Source organism: Rousettus aegyptiacus, unplaced genomic scaffold, assembly GCF_014176215.1.
Source record: "Rousettus aegyptiacus isolate mRouAeg1 unplaced genomic scaffold, mRouAeg1.p scaffold_m13_p_6, whole genome shotgun sequence".
Taxonomy (NCBI): Eukaryota; Metazoa; Chordata; class Mammalia; order Chiroptera; family Pteropodidae; genus Rousettus; species Rousettus aegyptiacus.
In genome coordinates this window covers 23,083,686-23,108,299 of record NW_023416309.1, presented here as the reverse complement: position 1 = coordinate 23,108,299, position 24,614 = coordinate 23,083,686, and the positions used below count along the sequence as shown (strand labels likewise).

Sequence of the window (24,614 nt, the reverse complement as noted above, 5' to 3'; positions counted from 1 at the left end):
TCACACAAAAAGTCTATATCATCTTTTAATCTTTTTCCTTTTATTATTATGGTTCCTCCCCTCTCCTATCCATCTAATGCTAATTATCATGTCACAATTAGAACAAAAAGACCAAACATTAAAATATATCTCAGAGTCATGCAAACAGCCTGATAAGCTCCCACATTTCAGCATCAACACAGCTTGAGTTCGTTTCCATATTGCACTGCAGAATGCCTATACGTTGAAAAGTTTCCAATGAAGTTATTTACAGTATTGATGGTTATGCAAACTTGACTCAGTCCTGGAATCACAACATGCTGAACTATTTCTGTTCATCACACAAGAAATAGTTTCAAGATAAAAGAAGAGAATACAAACTATCTTTTACTCATTTAAACATAAAGGTGATGATGATTCAACTCAATGAGATAAAGCAAACATTTCAACATTACTGAAAATGTGACAGGTATTTGCCGTACAAGGTCAGCAAATACACAGAAGGATTTCTACCCTTCTTCTCATTTAAGCACACATGTAGAGAGCACAACCACTTATTTGTTTCTGAATGAGCAGGAATTTTGACTCTTTACTAGGAATAAGGCAAGAAGGTAGTAAGTATATTTAACATAAAACTAGCAAGAGTTAGATGGATGGCTAATCAGATGAGAAAATGTTGGAAGCAGATTTCTCAAAGTTATTTATGACACATATGGGGTATATGGAGAAAAGAAAAATTGCTTTATAGTCAATTTTGACATAAAGAGCTTCCATTTTTATATAACTTACCATTCCAGAAGCCAAAGAACTGTTTTACAAAACTGTTGTTCAATTATGATGTTTGACAGATAGCTGCTAAAAGGAATCTTTAATAAGAATTATAAACCATCATCATTCTAGGTTAAAATATACTGAATGATGTCTTTGAAAATGTTGAGGCAGAAGAGTGTAAAGACTAGAAAAAGTTTTATCCAAAAATTCGAGACTATCTTACAGCTAAATTCAGAAATAAACTCTTACAATTTTATTAGATGTTAATTTATTGCCTTTATTGTTTATGTAATGAGAAGAATCAAGTCAATGAATCAAAACACCTTTTTAAATCATTAATGAGCTTTTCCCCCTACATATCAATGAAGACAAACAAATATATCCAGGCAACGATAAAATTTCTAAAAATAATCATTTGCAATGCAGAAAACTGCAGTGTGCTTACATTAAATGTAATTTACAAGTTGAGTCTTTAAATTTATATATAAAATTTTTTTTAAAAGCACCAGTCCACGGCAAACAGAAGGGAAAATCCTGAGACTGAGATATTTACAAATCATAAAAGAGGACCTAGGACTCAAAGTAGATGAATATATTAATCTGCATGTTTAATATGTCCCTGAAATAAAGATATTATCAAAGATTCTTGAATACTGAAAAATATAATATGTGTAAAAATATGCATAAATATATAAATGAAAGGGAAGCCTGTCTTGTCTTGGTGAATATTCTGTGCAAAGTCTTACTTCTAATCAGCATAAATAAGAGTACCCGGCAGAGCCAAGAATGCTTTGAATTTTACATTTTTTAGGAGCTGAGTTTTCTATTATTCATAATCCTATTTATATAGGATATCTGATGCAGCTCTGCTGTAAGTTCTGTCTCGATCATAAAATAAAGCCACCAAGAATTTTGGCACAGTGAGAATAACATGGCACTATCTGAGGTTCAATATTATGAAGAAAGGATTGAGGAAATGTATTCAGCACCTAAAAGTGGAATAGTATGTATTTGGATAAAACTGTTCTAATTGGTGCCTTCTATTTCCATATTAAGGCACAAGGCTATAAAGGAAGTCATTCGCAGAGCTTAATTTATATGACAGACATGTAGCTAAATGTCAATTCCGTTATCTAATTTTATGATACAGCATGTGATGTTTTGAAATCAGAGCTAGCTCAGTTGCCAAGGTAACCATGATAACACTCATGCCACTGAACACATACTAGTTACTCTCCAGATGACCTGTAAACAAGTACAGACAGGACCTTGGGGACTGGAAAAAATGGAATCTCCTGATAGTAGTAGCACAATGCCAACACACAGTACAGGTCCGGAGGGCCCAAATTCTAACTATGTCACATCAATATCTCAATGTATGAAATGCTGTTGGAAAGCTAGAAAAATAATTCAGTGCTCTGTAAATATTTTGCCTCAACAGAATGATAAAGAGAAGATATTATACTGAAAGCAACACTACCTCTGAAGCTAAAATAGCTTGCCGAGTCAAAATTCTATTTGTATCCTTGGAATAAAGTTATTACTTTTTTCTTTTTTAATGAACATTTTGGTGCTATGAGAATCTATCCCCAAGGCCTGTCTTTAATTGAAAGCAGTTAAAAAATATCATATTTGCTCAAATATATTTGGTTTAACCCTTATTGATCTAAATATAAGTGCAAGTTAAGAAAACACTGTGTACAGATGATACAGAATCTTATTCTTTAGGACTGTCACATGAATGTCGTACCCCAAGCCTGATTTTAACTGAAAAGCTGAGAGTCAGTGGATGTGGTGATAGGGCCCATAGAAAGATGCTGCTTTGACAGATTCTTCCTTATTTTTCTTAATCCTTAATTCTCAACACATCAGTATCCTCTGTGACATAAACACCTATACAAATCAAGTAACATTTTTGAGAATGCCATTTATTCCCTCTAGATTTTGAGCCATTTTTCTATCTAGCCAAAGAAGGCACAAAACCTACAGCTAAGAATATCTCCAGCTTTAGGCAAAATTCCAAAGAACTAGAGATATTAAATAACTTTTAATCAAAACATTCATTCCTGTGTAGACTGTTCAATGTCTGACACAAGTTCATGTTTAAAAATGCCATTCCTACAAAAGATAAAAAGAAAAAGGCAACTTCTAGCATCTTTACTTCTATGGCTCTGTTACACTTATTTTATTTTATTTTATTTTACTTCGAAGAGATGAGTTTAAAAATAATTGGGAGGGGAAGGTGTGATGAGGATATTCTCAATTAGGGAGTAGGTTTAGCCTAGAAATGACCTCATGGTTCCTATTTCAGTTGTAAAAAGAAACTGATAGGATTTAAATGGAGTCCTACATATATTTGGAGTAGAAAGCACAAGAACTTGAGAGTGCAGAGTCAAAGCGCAGAACAGACAAAACTCTAAGCTCCGTACCTTGAAGACTGAGAAGGGGTAGGAAAAGGTTTAGAAAAAGAATTTTTTTTTTGACTAGGCCAAGTGGCTGTATTAAAGAAAGTCAGGATTACAAAGGATTTAAGAGTGTATAGTCTCAGCTATTTGCCTATAAATGTTTATTTTTTGGAGAAAATGTGACTTCTTGTTCCTAAGAGGAAATATCAATATAAAAGTTTCACTAGGGTACTAACCCATTAAATAATGCTCATAAAATAATGTTTTGACTAGTTAAGTTACAAACAATCCAAAGTAAAACTATGTGTTGAAACAACTATGAATCTTCAGTTTCATGGAATGGGTATGAGGTGGGGAGAGGATCAGAGAGAGACCTAGTAATCCAAAAATGCTTGAGCTGATAAAGCTAACTTTAGTTGTATCAGTTTTTCATTCAGATATTAAACAAACAAAAGAGCATATTTTTTCAGTTATCTTTTAAGAAGAACACTGGCCAAAGATAGCATGTGAAAAATTTGGCAAAGATATTTGGATAACTAAAGGAGTGCATGCAAAGTTGGGACCAATATTTTTTTTTTTTTTTTGAGAATTAAAGAAAAAAAAAATCTGAAATAAGTACATTTACCCACGTATCTTGGCCAGGGCTAGAGTTTAAACAGCAAATGTGACACGTGTTCTCAAGGCCTGTCTTTATAATATCTACAATCAAATATGGTAAACTTGATAGGAAAAGATCAAGGAAGGAACCAGAAGCTAAACTGCTTTTCTCATCTGAAATAACAAGCTCATCTTTTGAAGAAGTGGTTGAAACAGGGTAGAAAATCAGTATCAAAAACTGGTTGTTCAGAATGAATTTTCTAAGTTCTTTCCTATCATAAAAATGCTGACCTTTTAGTCTTTTTTCCCTTTTCTAGTCTATTTTGCCACCACTGTCCAGGTAATGAGTGGCAGGCCTTAGGTTTTCTTATCCGGGTAAGTGAAAAAACATTTTCTAAATTATTCTTTACCTTAGAGCTAAGATCAGGCCAATTTGATGGGCAATGTGAAGGATAGTGGATTCCATTTAGTCTTCCAGATAGCTGTGAATGGGACATCCAAATGCTCTTCTCTAATGTGCCAAATCTGGTTGAGCCTCTTGCTGATTAACACTTGGTGACTAAGAGTAAGCTAACAATTATATTAACCTGAGTCTTGCTTGGAAGATCTTTTAAATAAACTTTTGTCTTTTGTTCTATGATGGGATCTCACCTCTTTATATATCACTACTGCCTATTATTATTATTATTATTATTAATTTTTAATAGAGACTCTCATCTTCTTTACATAGGTAGAGGTCATGATCACATTTTAATTGGTTCATTTTCTTGTCAATGTACAAACATTCAAGTAGGAGTCCCTGACTGCCACCTTTGGGGCTTCAAGCTTCCTTCTCCCCCACAATAACCAAGGTAGGCTCTTTACAGAAACATTTTCAAAACCATTCGTGTCAACAACACACCTTTCATTCATGTAGTCTGACAGCGCTATGCAAACAAACAGACCAAAACAGCACAAAACAGCTGGGAGCATGGCAGAGACAAAAAATGTGTAATGTGTGGCTTTGGAAAATTTTAGTAGGGGAGCAGCCTGGAGTGTATGAGATGCAGAGGGAGTTGTCAGTGATGGTGAACACAACCACCTGCAGACGAATGGCTGTGTAAGCTCAAACTCATGGAAGATGGAGAGGCCTGCAGGGGAGCACCTGGCAGGGGGTCTGCGGAGAGCAGGGCAGAACCATGCAGCGCCCTGAATGTGAGCAGAGAAATCAAGTCAATACTTTACCAATAGCAGTGAGGCTTCTTAAGTACAGATGTTATGTAGGGAAAACTGTGAAAACACCCTGAAATATATTCAGATTTGGGACTGATTAGCATGCGTAACTATTTCTTCCAAGCCCATAACTGCATGTTTAGTAGGAAGCAACATTAAACCAGTCTTCCCCCACCCTCCCAAAACGAGACCAAAGCAATGAATGCTCTGAAGTGCAGGAAAGCCATAGCCACACCCCACCAATGCCACCAAACCCTAAGACAGATAACACTCGAGTCTTTAAAATGGTTTGTCCTACCATCACAGTGCAAATATCACGGAGGGCAATGCCCCTACCCTAGAAGGTTGTTAATTACCATCCAATGGAAATCAGCTACTTTTCACTTTAAATTCTGTTTTCTGTATGTAGCAATCTGCTCTCCTTTTAGTATATTCTTACACCCCACGCTGTCAGAAAAAGTTGAATGCATATGAAATTGGGTGAAGCACAAGTAATTTGTTAGAAGAAATAGCATAAGCAATCTCATTTAACTCCTGGTCAATGAAAGCAAGAAGCGCTGACATAAAGAAGGTTTGCTGAACAGGAGAAGGTGAAGTTGTAGCAATAAATTCCTTACTTACTCCACCTCTCATTCTCATTTCTCTTTGGCTTTCCTTGAAGCTTAATGACTGAGGAACTTCCTTCCTACACTGTTAATATTTTCCCCTGAGAGCAAGACAACTTGTAAATATATAAAAAAGCCTCTATGTCAGCTAGAATGTCAGATAGGAGGTCTCTGGGATTAACCTCCCTGACTTCTAAAATAAAACTGTAAACCAGGAAGATCATTCTACCACAGTAAGAAAGGGAGTTTAACCCAGGCCTCTTAACAATCCTTTTCAAATGGATAAAAGTACAAGGACTTGTTAAGTCACTTATCCAATATCATAAGCAATTATTCAATCATTTCTTCCAGAAATATTAACTGATAACCTACTGTGTATTAGACGTTCTTCTAGATGTTGGGGATACAGCAATGAGTTAAAGACACAAATCACTGTCCTCATTGCGCTTATCCTTATCGAGCTCATATTCTAGTGGAAAACAGAGACTATGAGCAAGAAAAATATGCAAAACGTGTAGTATGCTAGGTAGTGGCAAGTGCTAAACAGGAAATAAAGCAGAAAGGAGGACAGAAATATTAGGGAGAAACTGCCATTGAAATATGGCTGGGGAGGACCTTACTGAGAGGGTAACATCTCAGTAAAGGCCTGAAGGAAGTGAGGGAGCTAACTTGATGATATCCTGGGGAAGAATACAGTGGAAAAGGAAAGAGCTAGAGCAAAGGCCTGCAGGAGCATGCCCGAGATGCTTCCCGGAGGGCGAGGAGGGAAAACAGCTGGAGCTGATCTCAGAGGGGCAGTGCTGGGCAGGTAGGAAGGCCCTCGGGGGTGTCTTACTTCCAGAGAATTGATAGATCATTAGGGGTGTTTGAGCAGAATGACATGATATAATTTATGTTTTTAAGAGGATCGCCCACTGCTATAATGAGAACTGACTAAATGGTAGTGGGGGGAGGATAGTTAGACGGGATAAGGTAGAAGGAGGGGACCAATGAAAAGGTAATAATCTTGGGAGCAGATGTTAAGAAGTGGCAGCATTCTATAGATGGATAGATAGGTGATAGATAGATAGATAGATAGATAGATAGATAGATAGATAGATAGATAGAGATAGATGGAAGGTAGAACCAACAGGATTTGCTGATGGACCAGGTGTGGTATATCACTAAGGATGTTATATGATGCAAGGAGTCAAGAATGATGCTAGAGTACTCGCCCTGAGCAATTCTTTCTTCCCTATTCCTGGTACTGACATCTTTAGTTCAGCATTTCTCACGTTGACTTGTAATTGTTTATGTTGTTTGTGTTTATGTTGCTGTCTTATCCACTACACTATAAGTTTCATTTTTAGGGATTTTGTTCTGTTCCTATCAGTTTTTCTCCCATCGTATACAACACGGTGTTTGTAACAAACGAGCCTTTCAATTACTGTTTATCAAATAAAAAAGCCTTATAGATATTAGAAGATAAAAAAAATATAGATGCAAATATGTCTGTAGACTCTAGTCTAAAAGTAATGAACTTAGGCCTAAAATAAGCCAGTTTGGGGATATGTCAGAGTTTTAATAATGAATGAAAATAGTACGTGAGCTGTTGTATTTCTTCAGACAATTATTGCTGAAAGACAGCCATGTAAGATCTCTGGTATACAGCAAAGATTAACCAGCTAATACATATTTTTAAATATTTGAATTTATCTAAAAAATCCATTTACCCAATCTAATGGGATACTTTCATAATCCCAGAATAATAATGGGTTAATGATCTCTTCCAGAAATTAGATTATCTCCAGAGACAAAGGAAATGTAAAGGTATAGATAGGTTACTTTCAGGATTAATTCTGAGTTAGTTACACAGAATGAAGGCTTAAGGGAATACCTTCTAGTTCACAGACCATCTTACAAAGAAAAAACAACAATATGAAAACGAAATTTTAAAAAGTCACTAAAATAGAATGATAGCCAATGTGATAAGTTTGAAAGAATTTGCTAATTTGCTTTATCTTTCTATAATTCAGAACTTTGTCCTTCTGACTATACTCTCTAGGCTGGGGGCAGAGGAATTCTGGGGAGAGAATAAGATGGTACAATATCATGTAATCTAATGACTGACTGATATTAAAAGTTACCGATAGGATTGTTTTTAAGGTTCACTATGAAAAATATCTGGAGAAGTGTTCTGTAAATAGCAAAGTACTAATTATTATTGTCAGACAAATATGAATATGGGTTCAAAAGTCACTAAGGACATATCTTGTATACTGCAGCTAATAAGAATGGCAGAACATTCTCATCAAGAGATCTTTTCCTTTTGGCTTACCAGCTCATGTCCTTTATGAATATGGAATTGCTAAAAGATGATAATAGAATTATCCTCTGAAGACACTGCAGAATTACTCAACAGTCTATTTCTTCTTACGTACTGAACAATGCATGTTTCTTATTTTCTTTACCATCTCAGTGGCCTCATTATTCATATTGCTGTGGCATCTTTTGGGTCCACCAATGCTTTTCTGAGCGGAGCCAAAAAGGACCCTCTTTCACATATTACCAGTATTTGGGCAGCAGCCAGCATTCTGCCAGATCCTGGAACATTAGTGACCCCCATCATCACATAAGCCCTGTTACCATCTCATTTGTCTCTGCTTCTTCCCCAAAATAATTTTGCCTGGGGAAAAGGGGGATCTGGCATGGAAATCCAGATCTTTTGATATTTTGTGTTCTGGTATAATATAAGATGTACCAGTTCAGAGCAGGAAGGACAGTGTAGGACAGCAGGAGGAGTGTGGCACAGATGTATTTTCTGTGTTTTAGAAGATTTGGCATCACTGCAATCCTATGTTTGAATGTGTTAGTATAGAATCCATAAATTTCCACCATTTTTAATTTTATGAATTATTTGTATGCATTTAGTCTAATGTATATATATATATTTTTAAATAAGCCCTGGCCAGTTTTATTAGAGAAAAAATTTGCATGATTTACTGTCTACCAGTCTGTTCTGGCATGTTTTTAATGCTATCAGAATCACCTGGATCAATGATAGCCAGTGTGCATACTCTGTAATATTTCCACATGCTGTGCCCAATTCTATGTTATGGCCACTGCTGTGATGAACATCAGTCTTGGCCAACATGGCATAGTACTCTATTTCAGATCTTCTCAAGGCTGGGCAATTGCTGGTGAGGATGACCAGTTTTGCTTTGCCTTGTCTGATAATTTTCAGAGTCTGCTTATGTTCCAGCATGTACTTTCCACTCTTCATAACAAGTTGGAGCCTAGAGGTGATGGACTCCAGGGACTTTTTTGCCTTCTTTGTGGCTACCATCTTCTTGCCTTAGGTACGAGATGGCCCCTGACCAAGAGCAGCTGCCAAGATGTCTATAATGTATTTTTGTTCGTTTATTTGTTTTGGATGAGCACGAAGCACTAATAATCTACCTTCGATTATTCTAATTAATGCCCTCATCTTTGGGCTCATGGATTAAAATGTATATTCATATATAAAATAATTTTTAAAAATGATTCTTATAAAGATCTTGGAAATGATACCCAGAGGAGAAACAACTTATAGTTAGAAAAGTGTTACTATTAATACAAGTAATTCTCTGTTTAAGAATACTTATTCAAACAATGTATTCGAAAAAAAAATTTACAAATCCAAATATTTGGGGGGGAAAAGGGAGATTTTGGGGTTGTGTCTGACTGTGCCTCCCTCCTTTTTCTCCTAGCGTCACAGCTTATCTTTTCCTTTGCTAATTCATTAAAGAGAGGCTAAGCACCGGTGTTTTCCATCTTTGTCACCTTCAGGTTGGTACATGATTTGTTATTCTTACTTTAAAACGGAAATAAAAATTCGACCTAGTGAAATAATTTGGAGTTAGTTATAATAATATTTCCTTGTAAATACCTCAGAAGATCCTGGCTTATATAAGATCAAGTGATAGAGTCATGTACTCCCTTCAACTAACATTTATTAAGCTCCTACTATGTACCAGGCCTAGGCATTGGAAACATAGAGTATAAAGACAAAATCCTTATTTTCAAGATACTAGAAATGACAGGATAAAGGGAATAGAAGAAACAGATTAAGGAACAATTTTTAAACAATGCGATCATGGTTGCAATAGAGATTTGCAGAGGTATTCTGTGGGAACATAAAGGAGAGACACTTAACCTGGATTCTGAAGGTGACAGAGAGGCTAAGAAGAATATGAAGAGGACTTTTGGGAATTTGTGACCCTTGTTCAAAAGTCTTAGAATGTTAACAGTAATTAAGTAGGTAAAGAAGAGGTGAGCTAAGGACATAATTTCTATGTGGGCCTAGAAACTATAGAGGACAGGGAACTATAAATATCTTGTTATGCCTGGAGCAAGAGATGAGGCTAGAAAGGCAGGCTGGGACCCACTCGGAGAAACTCCCAATCATGGAGCCTCACACCTTCATGTAGCTGACTAACCAACCCAGTAAGGGGACACTCCTGATTGCTCCACTCTGCACCCAGTTGCCAGCCAGGGTGACTGAGTACCAAATGGAGCAGAACCATTAGTATACTCCCAGAGGTTGCCACTGCATTCTCCAGTTCCACAATGAACCAACTACAAAAGACAAAACTGTTACTATTTGGTGAAGAAACAGAAAACTTTCATGGAATGTGGTGTTCTCTATTATGGCTATCACAGGGTACCTGGTCAAATGTATCATTTTAGAAAACTATATAAACATAACTACAGCCAAAGACATAGATCACTTGATCAGACTATGATCCCCATATCTGAGGACTCCTTCTTTGGGTAAAGAGAACCAGCATGATTTTGGGACAATTAGATAGTGTCCCATAATCAGCTTGGAGATTCTAGAACCATCCCCACTTCCCATATTCTGCTTTTTAAGAATCAGGTCCCATTTTTTCCCTGCTAAGTTCACACAAATTATTTATGTTTTCAATGAGAACTGACTTTAAGCTTTATAAATAATTAAAACATATATTGCCTACCATGCAAATTTTCTCACATATCATAGACTACTTTTATTGCTCATAAAAATATTTCTATTTAAAAAACTTTATTGAGATACAATTAAAATACACTAAACTTTGCATACTTAATGTATGCAATATGATTAGTTTTGATACAAGTATGCGCCCCCGATACTATCATCCCAATAAAGAAAACAAACACTTCCATCCCTTCAGAGTTTCCTTGTGTCCTTTTATAATCCATCCCTCCCTCCCTCTACCTCTTTCCCAGGCAACCAGTGATCTACTTTCCGTTACTATAGATTAGATTGCACTTTTTAGAATTTTGTAGAAATGGAAACACACAGTATGTGTTCTGTTCTCCCAGTTTCCTTCACTCAAAAGGTCTCTCTCTAATCTTCAAGAGATTCCTTCCTTTTGGCTGAGGTTCATTAAAGAGCATCAGGATAACTCCATGGCAGTGTTTACCAGAGCATGGCCTGAGAACCACCTGCTCTACAATCACCCAGATACTGTCTAAATTTTGCCAATTCACCTCTCCACAGGACTCTGACAAACTCAGTAATCCAGATGAATACTAAAAAAAAAAAAAAAATTAAAATGAAAAAAAATCTATAATGAACAAAATACCAAAATTTTAAGTAAAGTCAGGAATAGTAGCAATGCCATAACTATGCCTGAGGCAGAAATAAAAAATCAGTAATAGAGACCCTATCTTTAAAAAATTATTATTATTTCTATTTTATTCTCAAGGTAAATGCCTTATTTGTCTCACCTTAGTCCTGGTCCTGGTCTACCTCCTTTTGATGTGTTTCTCTGACCAACAGGCTTTTTGTCATCCTGAAATCATTAGAATGATATTTCTGGCTCAGTGTTCAGAATGTGCTACAAACGGTAAGAGCTACTTCAAAACACTATTTAGACGTATTAATTGTTTTTGACTTTTTCTCTCCCCATTAACCGTAAGTATAGCCAATCCCAGACAAAGACATAAACACTATAGTCCTGAATTTTTTAAAGGGCCTTAACCAAGCATTCAAAATGGAATGTATTCATGATTATATGTGCCTTCAATGTGAAACTAAACCCACCTTACCTAAATAGACACACAGAAACCATCACTCTGATTAACGCTGTCATTTAAAATGTACTGTACTTTTCATAGAAGGTAAAAGCATTTGAGAAAAATCAGGGTGTAACGATAATTTACATAATAAGTGGATTCCAAGTGGACTGAAAATATGCCCAGAAACTGTTGGGTATAGATAGGGGCAAGTACAGTGGTTCTGAATGCTTAGGTTAAATTTTGGGGAGAAAGCATATCATATAAAGTATGCTTGTCCTTTGGTATCTACAGAGAATTAGTTCCAGGATTCCCTTCGAATACCAAAATCTGAGGATGCTCAAGTCCCTTATGTAAAATGGTGTAGTATTAGCATATAACCTACACATGTTCTCCTGTACACTTTAAACTATCTCTAGATTACTTATTATATCTAATATAATGTAAACACTCATAAATAGTTGTTATCCTGTATTGTTCAGGGAATAATGACAAGGAAAAAAATCTGTACATGCTCAGTGCAAATGCAACCATTGTAGGCTAACTATGTAGTACACGTCAGAAACAATACAACTTTTTTTTTTTTTTTTTTAAATATTTTCAATCCACAGTTGGTTGAATCTGTGTATGTGGAACGTGCAGATACAGTGGCTTGACTGTACCAAGTTTCCAACAAAGTCTTAGAAAGTTTGCTTGACTATATCCTTTCTACTGAAAATGGAGGGATTCATGTTTACCTATTTATGGGCGCATGTAAAGAATTAAGTTATTTGCTATGTATTAAAAGCTTAAGAGAATGGAATATTAGAGCTGGCGATAGACAGTGAATGCTGGTCTTCAGTGTCTGCAAAGAACAGCATAATAATGACATCGTACCAGTAATAAATTTAAGGGAGTTTGTCATCAATCATCATTATCAGCCACAAAAGCATGATGGAAAGGGAAGATACAGGCTTTGGAGGCAGACAAAACTAACAGGAAAAGTTCGTTTCCATTCTTTCCTGGCTGTCTGACCTTGGCCCCTTTCTGTGCCTGTTTGCTCAACTGTGAAATGAGCCTACTTTGCAGGGTCACCACAGGAATGAAGTGAGACAAGATTCATAGAGCACCTAGCACAGGCCTGGCTCATGGAAAGCCCTGATTAAATCGTAGTTGCTGTTATCACTACCACCTTCAGCACCATAGGCTTTATTAAGTGTTTGAAGGTTATCTGATCCTAAGACAGAGCAATGATGGAGGTTTTCAAGGAAAAGAAACAATACGATTTGTAATTATTTATTTGCAATGTGACTGTAGGAGAGAAACAGAGGGGCCCAGATGTCCTACTGAAGGCAGAGCCCATCCTACTTGTCCACAGGAACTGAAGCATGAACATTTTATTCTTAGATCCAGGGAATAATACTTCTCGAGAAAAACTCTGAGTTGAGTGATATCCCTTTAAAAAAGAGGCTCTTTTCTTGCCAAAAAAGAGCAGCTGATCACAGTCATGGTTACTATGTACAGTTTTGTTCTTGACATTTTAAAAGATCCAGAAAAGAGCTTCAAAAGTTCATCTGAAAGTGGGTAGAAAGTAGGTGGTAGGAAGAAAGGCTACAAGAGAGTTGGAGTCATTCACTGCAGACAAGAGAGAGTATGACAGATTTCAAATCTGTTAAGTGTTAGGATGCTGATGCTACTCGGCTACCTTTTATATCCATCAAATACAAGGACCTCTTAGCAAAACCTTTTCTTAGATGGATACTTTCCCTTCCTGAAGAAACGGGGTCAACCAGAGGACCCTTTGAGATCTCATCTAGTTCTAGGCCTTTACACAAATATACAGCAAATAGACACCTAGCTCATCAATGTGGAGTGGTTTTCAGTTGTATCCTGTTTAGAATGAAGTTGAGACAGCCTGATATAGCAGAAAGAGTGGGAGCCAGGAGTCAGACAGAGCTAGATTTGAATCCAACTCTGAAACTCACTATTGGGCAAGTTGTGGTAGTAAAAGAATGTGACTCTACCTGACAATAGCGTGGAGATAAATCTCTGCCTCCTAGGGTTCCTAAAAAGATTAACTAAACGAACATTGGCAAAGCACCTAATATTGTGATTGGTACATTATAGACTTTTGATACATTGGAGCTATTATTCTAGTTGGCTTAAAAAAAGGGTTGAATACTGGACTTTAAACCATGAAGAGAGCACTGATATTCTGGTTATGGTTCTACCATACTAGAGAAATTGCAAGTTAGCAAACTGATACCCCCTTGATCTACAGGATCCACTCTGCAAACTAGAGCTTGTCTATGCCAAAGACTGTTTGAGGGGACAAATTATTAACTAGCTTGGTGCTAAGAAGCAGAGGGAACTGAAGGTGAGGTCTCGGGCATCTTGCTTTCACTCTCATCACAACAACCAAAAGAATTATTTCAAAAAGCTTCCAAGTACATTTCCATGTATAAGGAATATATTACATACTACTGATTTGTAATTCACACCAAGTATAGTAAAAACATCAGTCAAAAACAGGTTTGCAAACCAAACTGATTATCAGAAACTGTAATTAGGATTTTTCTCCTTTATAAATTATATGCAGCTAAAAATGGAAGTCATAAAAAAATTAAACAGTTTTCACACAGCAATGAAATGCAGCGGTCAGAGCCCTATATTGAATAAAAGAAACTCCTACTATTATCATACTTTTCCACAAAATGTAATTTTTTGGGTGCCACATCAATATAGTATTGCATATTTAACATTTACAGAAAGATGCTGGAGTCCCAAGACAGAACAGCTCTGGTTTTTGTTCTTTACCAATGGTGGGGTCTGTGGCAGGACACCTCGAGGCTGTGGAGAATTGGAAAAGACAGAGGAAGTACAAGGTACAAACATGTGCATAAAGGGAGGCCCACGGGGAACTTGGCCAGAAACACAGAGTGTTTCCTGAAGCCCCTCCGTGTTGCTCTGAGAATCAAACTTGGCTCAGAAAGCACGTCCTGTTTCCATCAAAGGGGGAATTGGTTACAGTTTATAGAAGTGAACACTACAGACAAGGGAGCAGAACAATGTACTTTGAACTGATGGAGTCACATGAAAGAGCAGTTTATTTTTGTTGGTGAACAAGCACAGGCATGACACATTGTAAAATGACTCCAGATACATCAGGGAGCTGGATGTGGCCCAATGTAGAAGCCTGTCAATATTAGATCTATGAAGGCCATTGCACCATTAAATTAATCCTAAACAGGAATCTCACATGATAACGAAGCAGCCCCTTATATTACCACAATGCAAGTTTACATATGGGTCCCAGATAAAATACATTATTTCAAATGAATAAATTTTAAGTAGCAACAAACCACTGAGCTGTTGGAACAGCCTACAGGCATTAAACCCAATATCTTAGTAAGCTTATATTTATTTAGGCCCCAAAAGGTTGCATGACACCCTTTTGGAAGTGGGGGTACAAATAGTCCTTTGAAATCTATTGTGTCTATCCCTACTTTGCTTAAAGTCATCATTTTATTATACTTCCTTAAAACCATAAATATTACCCATGTGACTGCAGCCGGTTCTCATAAGCCAGTTCATTATTTTTGTGTGTGTGTGTAATACTCGGACAAAAGAAAAAAACTCACATAGCAACTAAGAATCAAGAACATTACGGAAAGAAAAAACAGCAAAACAGGAAATTCAAGGAGAAGAAAAGTATCTATTATGCTGAATATTAAGTTCAAAAGTCCTTGTTACCAAGAGTCCTTCCTACATTAAAACCAATATTTACTTCCATATGCCTCTTTCTGAGTCCTCTTGAACAAACTGGGCTAAATTCTTTCAGTGTATGAACTACTGGGGAATAGGGCAAACCCTTTAAGCATTTTATTCAGTATTTGAGATCACTTGAATAAATGCCAATAAAAGTCTGCTCAGAGCCTTCAGAGAGCTACTGGCCTGAAGGAATAAAGGTGCTTTCGGAAATGTTTATCTCAATATCAAGGAGTAACTTATGTGTTGGATTATATAACTAATCGAATCCTGTGAGGTAACATGATGTCTGATGTTAACAAGGGACAAATGACCCATGAGACCTAAATTTTAAACTTAAAATGAATGTGTTAATTTACAATCAAGGGGTAGGAAAACCTTATCTGGATTTTGACAGCTATAACACATTCCCTGAGAGAGACTTTCAGAGAGTTGGAGTCACAGAGACTCCTCTGGAGTTTTGGTGACAAGGAGAAGTTGCTAAATATTTTGTCACCTTGACCATGTTCCTACTCATATTAATGTCCTTTTAGACTGATCTTCCTTTTATTGGACTTTTCCTTTTTCTTCCTTTTATTCTTTCTTCCTTCTTTTTTTTTTTTAAAATAAAAAATAGATATTAGTGCTTCAGTTTACTTTGGAAATATGCCTTTCGAAAGACTTCAGAGATATTTTTCTTTCTTTTTAAAAATGACCTTCAAATAAAAGTAATAGACTTTTCAGATAACAAAGCTCAAAACAAATAACATTAGACTCTGTAAAATGTGGTCATGAAAAGACCAAAGAGACCCGCAGAAGTAGGGTTGGTCAAGTGCTAAAATAAAACATTTTAACAGAAGGCAAATAAGGCATTATTGAGGAAAACAGCAATTACGGCAGCCCAAGGCTGAGAGCACAAAAGAATCCTCATCTAGCAAATGTCCCAGTTTAACTAGCACTGGTTGTTTTAAGTAAAGTACTTTCTGGGAGGAACCTAGTGGCAAGGCAGACTGCTTTTCTTGACAACAGGAAACAATGCCGTTTTAGATTTTTTTTTTCTTTTCTTAGACACAGTGCAGAACCCAACACATTTCAAGTCCATATGATGTGGTTTTTGTTGATTTATGAAGCAGCTGTGGGTTTTGGAAAGGAAATTGTACTCAAGCTTAGTGGCACTGCACTAGTCTTGTTTTACCTGCCATATGCAAAACGCCTGTCTTTGTGATGATCGCCAAAAGTATCCCAAAGCCTGAGAGAAACACTCACTTCATCAACAACATCCCGGGAACGCTCCAAGACCTGCAGGGAGGAGAGAGAGCATCCATGCTCAGTGTCATTCAGAACTCCCCGGGAGAAGAATGTGCAGGTCAGCACTCCTCAATGCCCACCTGGTTCACTCACGTTTAGCTTTCTCATTCCACCTAACAGAACTTAAGCTAAGTCCTAATTCTCTTCCTTGAATCATATGACTCAAAGCCTCCTCACTCAGGATACCATAGCCATACTTCCAAGGATGATTTCTGCTTTTATTTTCTCTTATGGCACTAAAAGGATTTTATTCCGAATGCACAAATTAACCCTCTTTGCCCTTTAAAAATCAGATGGGCACTTGCAATGATGTGCTCTGAGGACTCTAAAGAAATTGTACCTCTTACCTCTTGGCAGACCCGGTACTGGTCAATTGCCCACACGGTTGGTACATGGGTGGCCAGCAGCTGATACTGTGTTAGTGTCGTATTACATGCTCTGGCACAGATCAAGCGTGTCTTTCCCACGGCGTTGTCTCCCACCACCACACACTTGATGGTTTCAACGTTGGGTCTTTCGTAGTCCATGTCAGTGTCCATTTATAAAAATCTATAACAAGAGAGTGGATACCACATTAATGACACCAGGCTTTCCAGAGCAATCGAAGATGTGAGTACAGCTTTGGGCAGATTTCTCTTTGTCCGGCACTTCTTTGGAGGTACCCAAGCATAAGCAAGAATTTTGGAAGTTTATACTAAGCCTAAGTGAAACTTGAGTTTTCTTTTTATATCTCACACAAGTACAAAAACACCGGATTGTTATTTTGACCCCAGATGGTTTATTCCGGTTAACGTGTTATTTTCTCCTCGGTTTTCTCTAAACACAACCTGCCTACTGGAGCTCTATCCAGACGAGTCAGGACTGCTGGCACACATTTATAGCTCACTAGCTACTCATGTTGACCTGCTAAAGGGACTCGTCACCTGCAGGTTTAACTTGAGACATTGAGGCATAAATCACCTTAGCAATACCAGTGTCTCTACCATTAGAATCTTCTAATGATCCAATATTTCTCATTGAAGAGCAGTTTTTAAAATAGATTCTGAGCTAAAATGATAACTGAGAGGGGACTCAAAAGTGCAAGCAGGAAGGACTACCTGACTTTAAAGAAGAGTAAACTATAACACTAAATTTTGATACACTAAAAAAATCAACTTATATTATTTATTTATTTATTTATTATTTATATCAAATTCTTGAAAAAGATATTCTCAAGAGGGGCACTATAAAACAATATATCTTTTACATTTTCTTCCTTTCTCTGTTTTCATTAAGAAATCTAGAGCATTTGGTAAAATATGATTTTACCAGGATGAGAAGCTACTTTAGAATCTTCCTGAAACCATTAAAAAAAGTTTAAAGAGGGTTTCTGAGTGAGGGGTCAAGAGGAAGAGGAAAAGCTGCTACCGGCTCTGCTTCCGCAGACAGGAACCTCCACAAATTGCGGAGCAGATTTCTTCCTGGTAGAAGCTGGATGGGTGACCACCCATTTTAAGATTTTAAGATTTTAATGAACTGCAATTGCCCTGCTGAGAGAGACTATTATTAAACCGAAAAACTGGTTAGATCGTCATTTTTAAAGAGTCTATATGGTTTTAATGGCTGTAATGGTAAAGAATCTTCAGAGTAGGAAATAATACATAATGGGGACTCGATAAGTATTTGTTTAATTCAACTGATATGAGAAAAATGGTCATTTGGATAATATGAGATTAAGAATATATATATATATATATATATATATATATATAGAGAGAGAGAGAGAGAGAGAGAGAGAGAGAGAGAGAGAGAGAGAGAAGGAAGAATATTAAGAAGAATGTTTTTTCATAGTTAGGACCATCTGAACATGCGATTGTCTCCTGTAACACCATTACAGGAAGTGATAAACCAGAGGCTGGAGAACTATTTGGCAGGAATGGAGTGGAGTGATTTAAGGAACGGATGTGTAGTGAGGTTAGGATCTGCTCTGTTGTTCCCACGTGTAGCATGGAGAGGCTGAAAAGAGAAAGATGCCTGCTCCCCTCCCCCCTCCCCCACCTGGCAAATGCTGATTCTGAAGTTCTTTCGTGGGGAAAGAATATTAAGCAAATCTCTAATTTTGATGATCAGCCAGATGTGACTCCTAAAATTGATCTTTTTAAAATCTCACCTTGACATTCTATGGTTTTACTACTTCCCTATTTAATAGTATAAATGGTAAAAGCATGACTTCGACATTAGATCAGTAGTTCTTAAGAACCAGTCAGAGAACATTTAGCAATGTCCGGAGATATTTTTGGTTATCACAATGGGGTTGGAGGAATGCTACTAGCTTCTAGTGAGTAGAGGTCAGAAATTCTGCTAAACATACTAGAAAGCACAGGACAGACACCACAACAAAATGTCATAGTGCCAGCCCCAAATGTCATAGTGCCAAGATTACAAAATCCCTGCCTTAGATGGAATGTGAGTTTGAATCCTAGTCTCTCCATTTTTCTGGTCATTTGACTTTGGGCAAGTTATTTGCACTTTGTGAGCCTCAGCTTCCTCATCTGTGAAGTGAGAATTATAGTACCAATCCCCTAAGGTTGTTGTGAGGATTAGTAAACTGGTGTTTTCAGTCCCTGGTGCCATATCTGACACATGAACTACTTCAAAAGTTATAATCATGATGCTGAAGATGAATGCCTTTAAATGAATACAAGATTAGAAGACCAGAATTAGATGCAAAATCATAAACTTAATAGAGAATCTGAAAAGGGATAAATTTTAGTAGGGCAATTAAAAGGTAATTCATTGAAAAACAGAACATAAATACAAGATGAAGTATAGCTGACTTTATGCAAAGAAGGCAGAAAAGTTTTGGGTAGAAAGGAAGATACAGTTAACTAAACAATAATTGAGTTAGAAAGGTAGGTTAAAAATATTTTTAGGGGGCATTTCTAGGTTCTAGAATGAAAATGGTAATGCTTCTTAAGAGTCTTCGATGAGTTTCTGGTGATACTATCATGTGCTAGAAAAACAGGTTCATTTGGCACCTCACTACTCTAGAACTTGACGTGTATTATTTTGAATGCCCTAAGTGGTGGAAAACCTTATTCTTTTGAGTGATTTATTTCTTTTAGATAATTAAAAGACACAGAGACCCAATCCCTAAAATTTGGGAAATGCTTGAATTTCGTCAAACTTGAGATAGGACACGAAACTACAGAATTGGTTTTCTTGTTGGCTTGCAACTAGCTTTGATAGCAGCTCCCAAAAAGGAATTTCTGCAAAATAATTGGGGATTATTGGCAATATTGGTGGAATAGCTGTGTAGCTATTACAGGAGATTACTTAAGAGGTACAAAGCCTCCTATTTTTATATTAAGGCTATGAATACAAAAATATCATTACTTATAGACACACCTCACGCTAAAAAGAATTTCTGTGTCAAAGGTGAGAATAACATCCGTGGATCTTCTAATCTCTAGAAATCTGCTCAGAACCAAAGTGACTGCCAAAGGTGGTGAACCTTTTGCTAAGGGGACACAGCTGTAAGGGAAATTAAAAGCATGGCGGAATTAAATACTCAGAGCCCAGATCACTCACTTTAGGCATGGAATTTTCAGGAAGGGTGTTCTGGATTTTCAAATACTAAAGATCTTTCTTTTTGGGTAGAAATTAATTTTGTCATAACCAAATAGCATTTTAAGGGTATGAAGTCATAGCCAAGGATATAAACGCATGCTACACGTGTATCGTTGTAAACTGATTGTTCATCTGTTGCATATAAACAAACATTAAATTATGGTAGTAATTATAAAAATATGCAGTTTTATCCTTCTTTACTTGTTATGGGCTCTAATTAATTCATATCTAGCACTCTTATGGTTGAATGAGCTTTTGGGACCATCTGGATAATAACTATCTGGTTTCTGATTTTTATTTATCTAGAATGAGAGTAATAAATACTATTCATTTAAGACTGTTAAAAAATTTCACCACTATAAATCCTGCAGATCTATGCAGATACCCTTTTGCCTTTAGATACACATCTGAGGAGGCAAGGGAAACATCAAAAAAAAGCTAGAAAGAATTGATACTGGCAACCTGTTACTATAGCAGCCTTGTAGTCTTCTTACTCACAACTGACTTGAACTTCATGTCATATTTTCACTGAATCCTCTGAATATAGATGTTGATAGTTAAAACAGCTGAAGAAGCTAACCTGCACACTCTTGAAGTCAGAAGTAATAATTTTATTTAAAAACTGGAAAGTGAATAAGATAATGTGGAGGTTGGGAAGTCAAGGACTTGGTGAGGTGGTGCAAGGTGGCTGCAGCTCTGGGTGCTGGTGCCCACCATTTACAAGGGTGACCTAGAACACAGTGGTCATGGTTATCAAATTATATGGCTATCAAACTATCCCATCTAGCTTGATTATCCCATATCTCTCTATGCCATCATTACTGTCATCTACTGGACTTCATGTCCCTCCTCATGTGCCAACGACTCGGCTCTCTTGTTGTGTACGCAGGATGATGTGTCCTACACCTTAGTTTCATGGTTTCTTCACCTCTTCAATGCCAGTCTTTGCCACACTCTACTTGAACCATTCATAGTTTTGGTAATGTGCTGGACAGTGTTGTCACTCAGGAGCATTTTATAGCTGAAATTTAGATTTCAAAATTTTACTCTCAGAGTAAAAATGCTTATCTTTACAGTTTATGCTAGATGAAATACGGTCCCTGCAGCAACTCCCGTCAGGAGATAGACTCTATTTCCCCTCCTCTTGAATCTGAGCTAGCCTTGTGACTGCTTGGCTCAACCCAAAAGAATGTGGTGGCAATGCTGTGAGTCCAGAGGCACTGCAACTCTATCTTCATACTGTTGAAAGACTGTCCCGAGGTCATCAGGTAAGGAAGCTGGCCTAGCCTAGCAGAGGATGAGCATTCACAGTGAGAACAACCAAGGCAGCTCTGCTGGTGGCTTCACCTAATGCCATATAGTGTAAGGCCATCTTGGATCTTGTAATGCAGCTAACTTTCCAGCTGAATGTAGCTTTATGAGGGAGCCCAGTTGAAACTGGCTCAAGAATCACCTAGCAAAATCCCACACGATCATGATAATAGATTGTAATTTTAAGCTACCAAGTTTTGGGGTAATTTGTTATGTAGCAATAGTTAACTGAAACATATCTTAGGAAAATCTCCAGCACCCTGACTCCTCCATTTAAAAAAAAATCAGATTATAGGCCCCCATATGGAGAGATGATCTCTTCCACCCAGGGTTGATGAATCGTGACAACATATCTCATTATCATCACCTTCAACATGTTATACTGCATGTGTGGTAGGCAGAATAATAGTCCCTCAAATATGTCTATGTCCTAATCTGTGGGACCTTTGAGTATGCTCTGTTACATGGCATGGGGGAATTAGGGTAACAGACAGAATTAAAGTTGCCAATCAGTTGACCTTACTATAAGGAAATTATCTTGAATCATCTGGGTTGGCCCAGTATAATCACAAGGCCCTTTACATATGGAAGAAGTAGGCAGAAGGTCAGAGTCAGAGAAAAATATGAACATGCTACACTGCTGGCTTTTAAGATGCAGGTAAGGGCCAAAACCCAGAAATGCAAGTGACCTCTAGAAGCTGGAAAAGGTAAGAAAACAGATCTTCCTCCAAAGCCTCCAGAAGGAACACAGCCTGCTAACACCTTGATTTTAGCCCAGTGAGACCTGTTTTAGACTTCTGACCTCTAGAATTATAAGATAATAACTCAGTGTTGTTTTAAGCCACTAAATTTTTGGTAATTTGTTAACAGCAGCCACAAAAAATGGCTTCCCAAATTCTAAATATTGTTTGCTTCCTCAGTGCCTTCACACACAGCATTCCCTCTGCCAACCCTCTGACCATTCCTTGTCTGCCTGGCAAATTCTATTAATTCCTTAAAACCTTATTCAGATATACCTTGTCTAAAAAGCTTTCCTAACTGCCCTGCCTCCACATAGACTGATTTACTTTCTCCTCTGTACCAATACATTGTTCCAGGAGAAGCAATCATAAAGACAAACATACATGCATTCATTTTTTTCCTATATTAGCAAATAATGAAATGGGGGTTTGTGAATCTTTTATTTTTCCTGGGGCTATACCTTCAAAGTGTTTGTTTCATGAACTTAATGATCATCAAGCATTTCTGGGGAGCTACTATTTGTTGACATGCTTGGAGTATATGAGTATGCAATGCCCCTCTTCTGTAAACCTTTCTCCGACTAGCCGCTCTGGTGCATAGGTCCTACAATTAGTGATTCTCTGCTAGGGCAAACCATGAGTAAAACAGTGATATAGCCAGATGTGACCTTAGCTGTCCTGGTCTCCTATTCAAATCATTTCCCTTCCTATTGCGGCACCCTGCCTTCAGTCCTTGAGAGAATGGCCTTCACGTTATCCTGTTCTTAAAAAACAGGCTCTCAGGAAGTATCAGGTACATTCGCTCCCTCAATCACACTATAGCGAGATGGCCATCAAAGAGTCCTGCCCCCATAATTCAATAATTCAGGGGCACTGTGGCTGATGAAACTCAAGATATTCCTGCTTGCTGCAGAGAGGTGCACTTTAGTGTAGGACCACTATTCGAATTTCTAACATTAGGAATTCAGATATTTAGGGAGGGTGGGCAGATTAAGCATCTTCTAATTGCTCAAAATCACCTTACCACTGGAATTTGCCACTCCTTACCATCACTTTTGCTGTGTCTTGTTCTATTTGCTACATTAATCAAGGCATGGTGAACGATCTGCTTAAAGATGAAAATCTATGACCCATAGAGAGGCCTTTGTACTTTTAGCTCCATTCAGTTATTCATAGACAGTTTGAAGAATGCAATTGCACAGCCACTAAATCTTCGTGTCCTTTAGTAAAGCATATAATCTGAACATTAAGAAATAATTTAACTTGGTCATTAAAAATACTAGTGAAACAAATTTTAATGTATTCGAAGAGATAGCTCTGAAAGAAAAGTGGAGAGTTTTATATTATTGACAGAAATAAAAGGGAAATGTTAAGAGTTGCATAATAACTATAGCCAACAGCCAAGTTTCGACTTCGCAGATTTCATTATCCTGAGCTCTTAATCACCAGTTTTAGGCAAGCAGGAGCTGCTTTATGTATAATATAAACATCTCAGCTGGAATAGAGAATGGGTCCAGAGCTGAGAAGGAGACAGGCAGGGTTAGGCTGGGCTCCCTTAAATCAAAACTTCACACAAATATAGCTCCAGGATAAAATTGTCTTTCCTCATTCAAATCAACACTTTTTTTTTCACTTGAAAGTTTTGGTTCAAACAGAAAAGAGATTAAGTAACAGAAAGGATTCTGTATAGAAGCCCAGGAATACAAACAATACAGAGGGCACTTTTTCAAAACATCCACTCATTATCCTGCCAGAGCCCTGTGATAACGGAGACCTACACAAGATCATGCTTTCTATTTTTTTTTTTTAAGATTCAATGTCAGTGGGAGAGCTGAGCCAGGATTAGAAGTAAACTTTCTATCTATCTACTGCCCTTAATAAATGCTGCCATAATTGAGAAATAAAGAACAGATAAAAAAATTAGCTTAAAAGATGCATAAAAATTCCAGGATAGGTTCAAAACCACCTTTAGTAAACTGTGTGCTACATTCTAAACACACTGGTCTACTTCCGTCTACAGATATGCCATGGAACCTCTCCTTTGATGACTTTGCTTTTGCCATTACTTCTTCTCAAACGCCCTTTCTCATGTCCCTGATCCAGCCACTGGAACTGTTCTCCACCTTTAGGACTCAGGCAGTCTTAGTTAAAAAAATCTAGGCTGAACGTTTAGTGAGTGCCAGGCCTACAGGTATACAGTAGTAAACAAGCCAGGTACGGTTCTTGCCTTCCTGGACCACATAGTAAGGGGAGAGACAACTAAATAGGTAGATGTAATCACAAATTTAATAAGTATTTGAAGAAAAATGAAA

General features: G+C 37.3%; 1 protein-coding gene and 1 pseudogene across 6 annotated transcripts in view; both read right to left on the bottom strand.

The window, feature by feature from the left end:
* RHOBTB1 (Rho related BTB domain containing 1) overlaps positions 1 to 24,614 on the bottom strand; it is a 109,189-nt gene that overhangs the window by 20,105 nt on the left and 64,470 nt on the right. For 5 of the 6 annotated variants that reach the window (XM_016127631.2, XM_016127630.2, XM_016127634.2 and 2 more), the window contains 2 exons: positions 16,990 to 17,191; positions 16,530 to 16,633 (listed from right to left, as the gene is read on the bottom strand). In XM_016127631.2, coding sequence (XP_015983117.1) covers positions 16,530 to 16,633; positions 16,990 to 17,181 — 296 coding nt within the window. In that variant the 5' untranslated portion in view covers positions 17,182 to 17,191. Of the gene's footprint in view, positions 1 to 11,320; positions 11,386 to 16,529; positions 16,634 to 16,989; positions 17,192 to 24,614 lie in introns of those variants that run through there. The other variant, XM_036222569.1, reaches the window with a different exon arrangement.
* Positions 7 to 11,312, bottom strand: LOC118603839 (annotated as a pseudogene).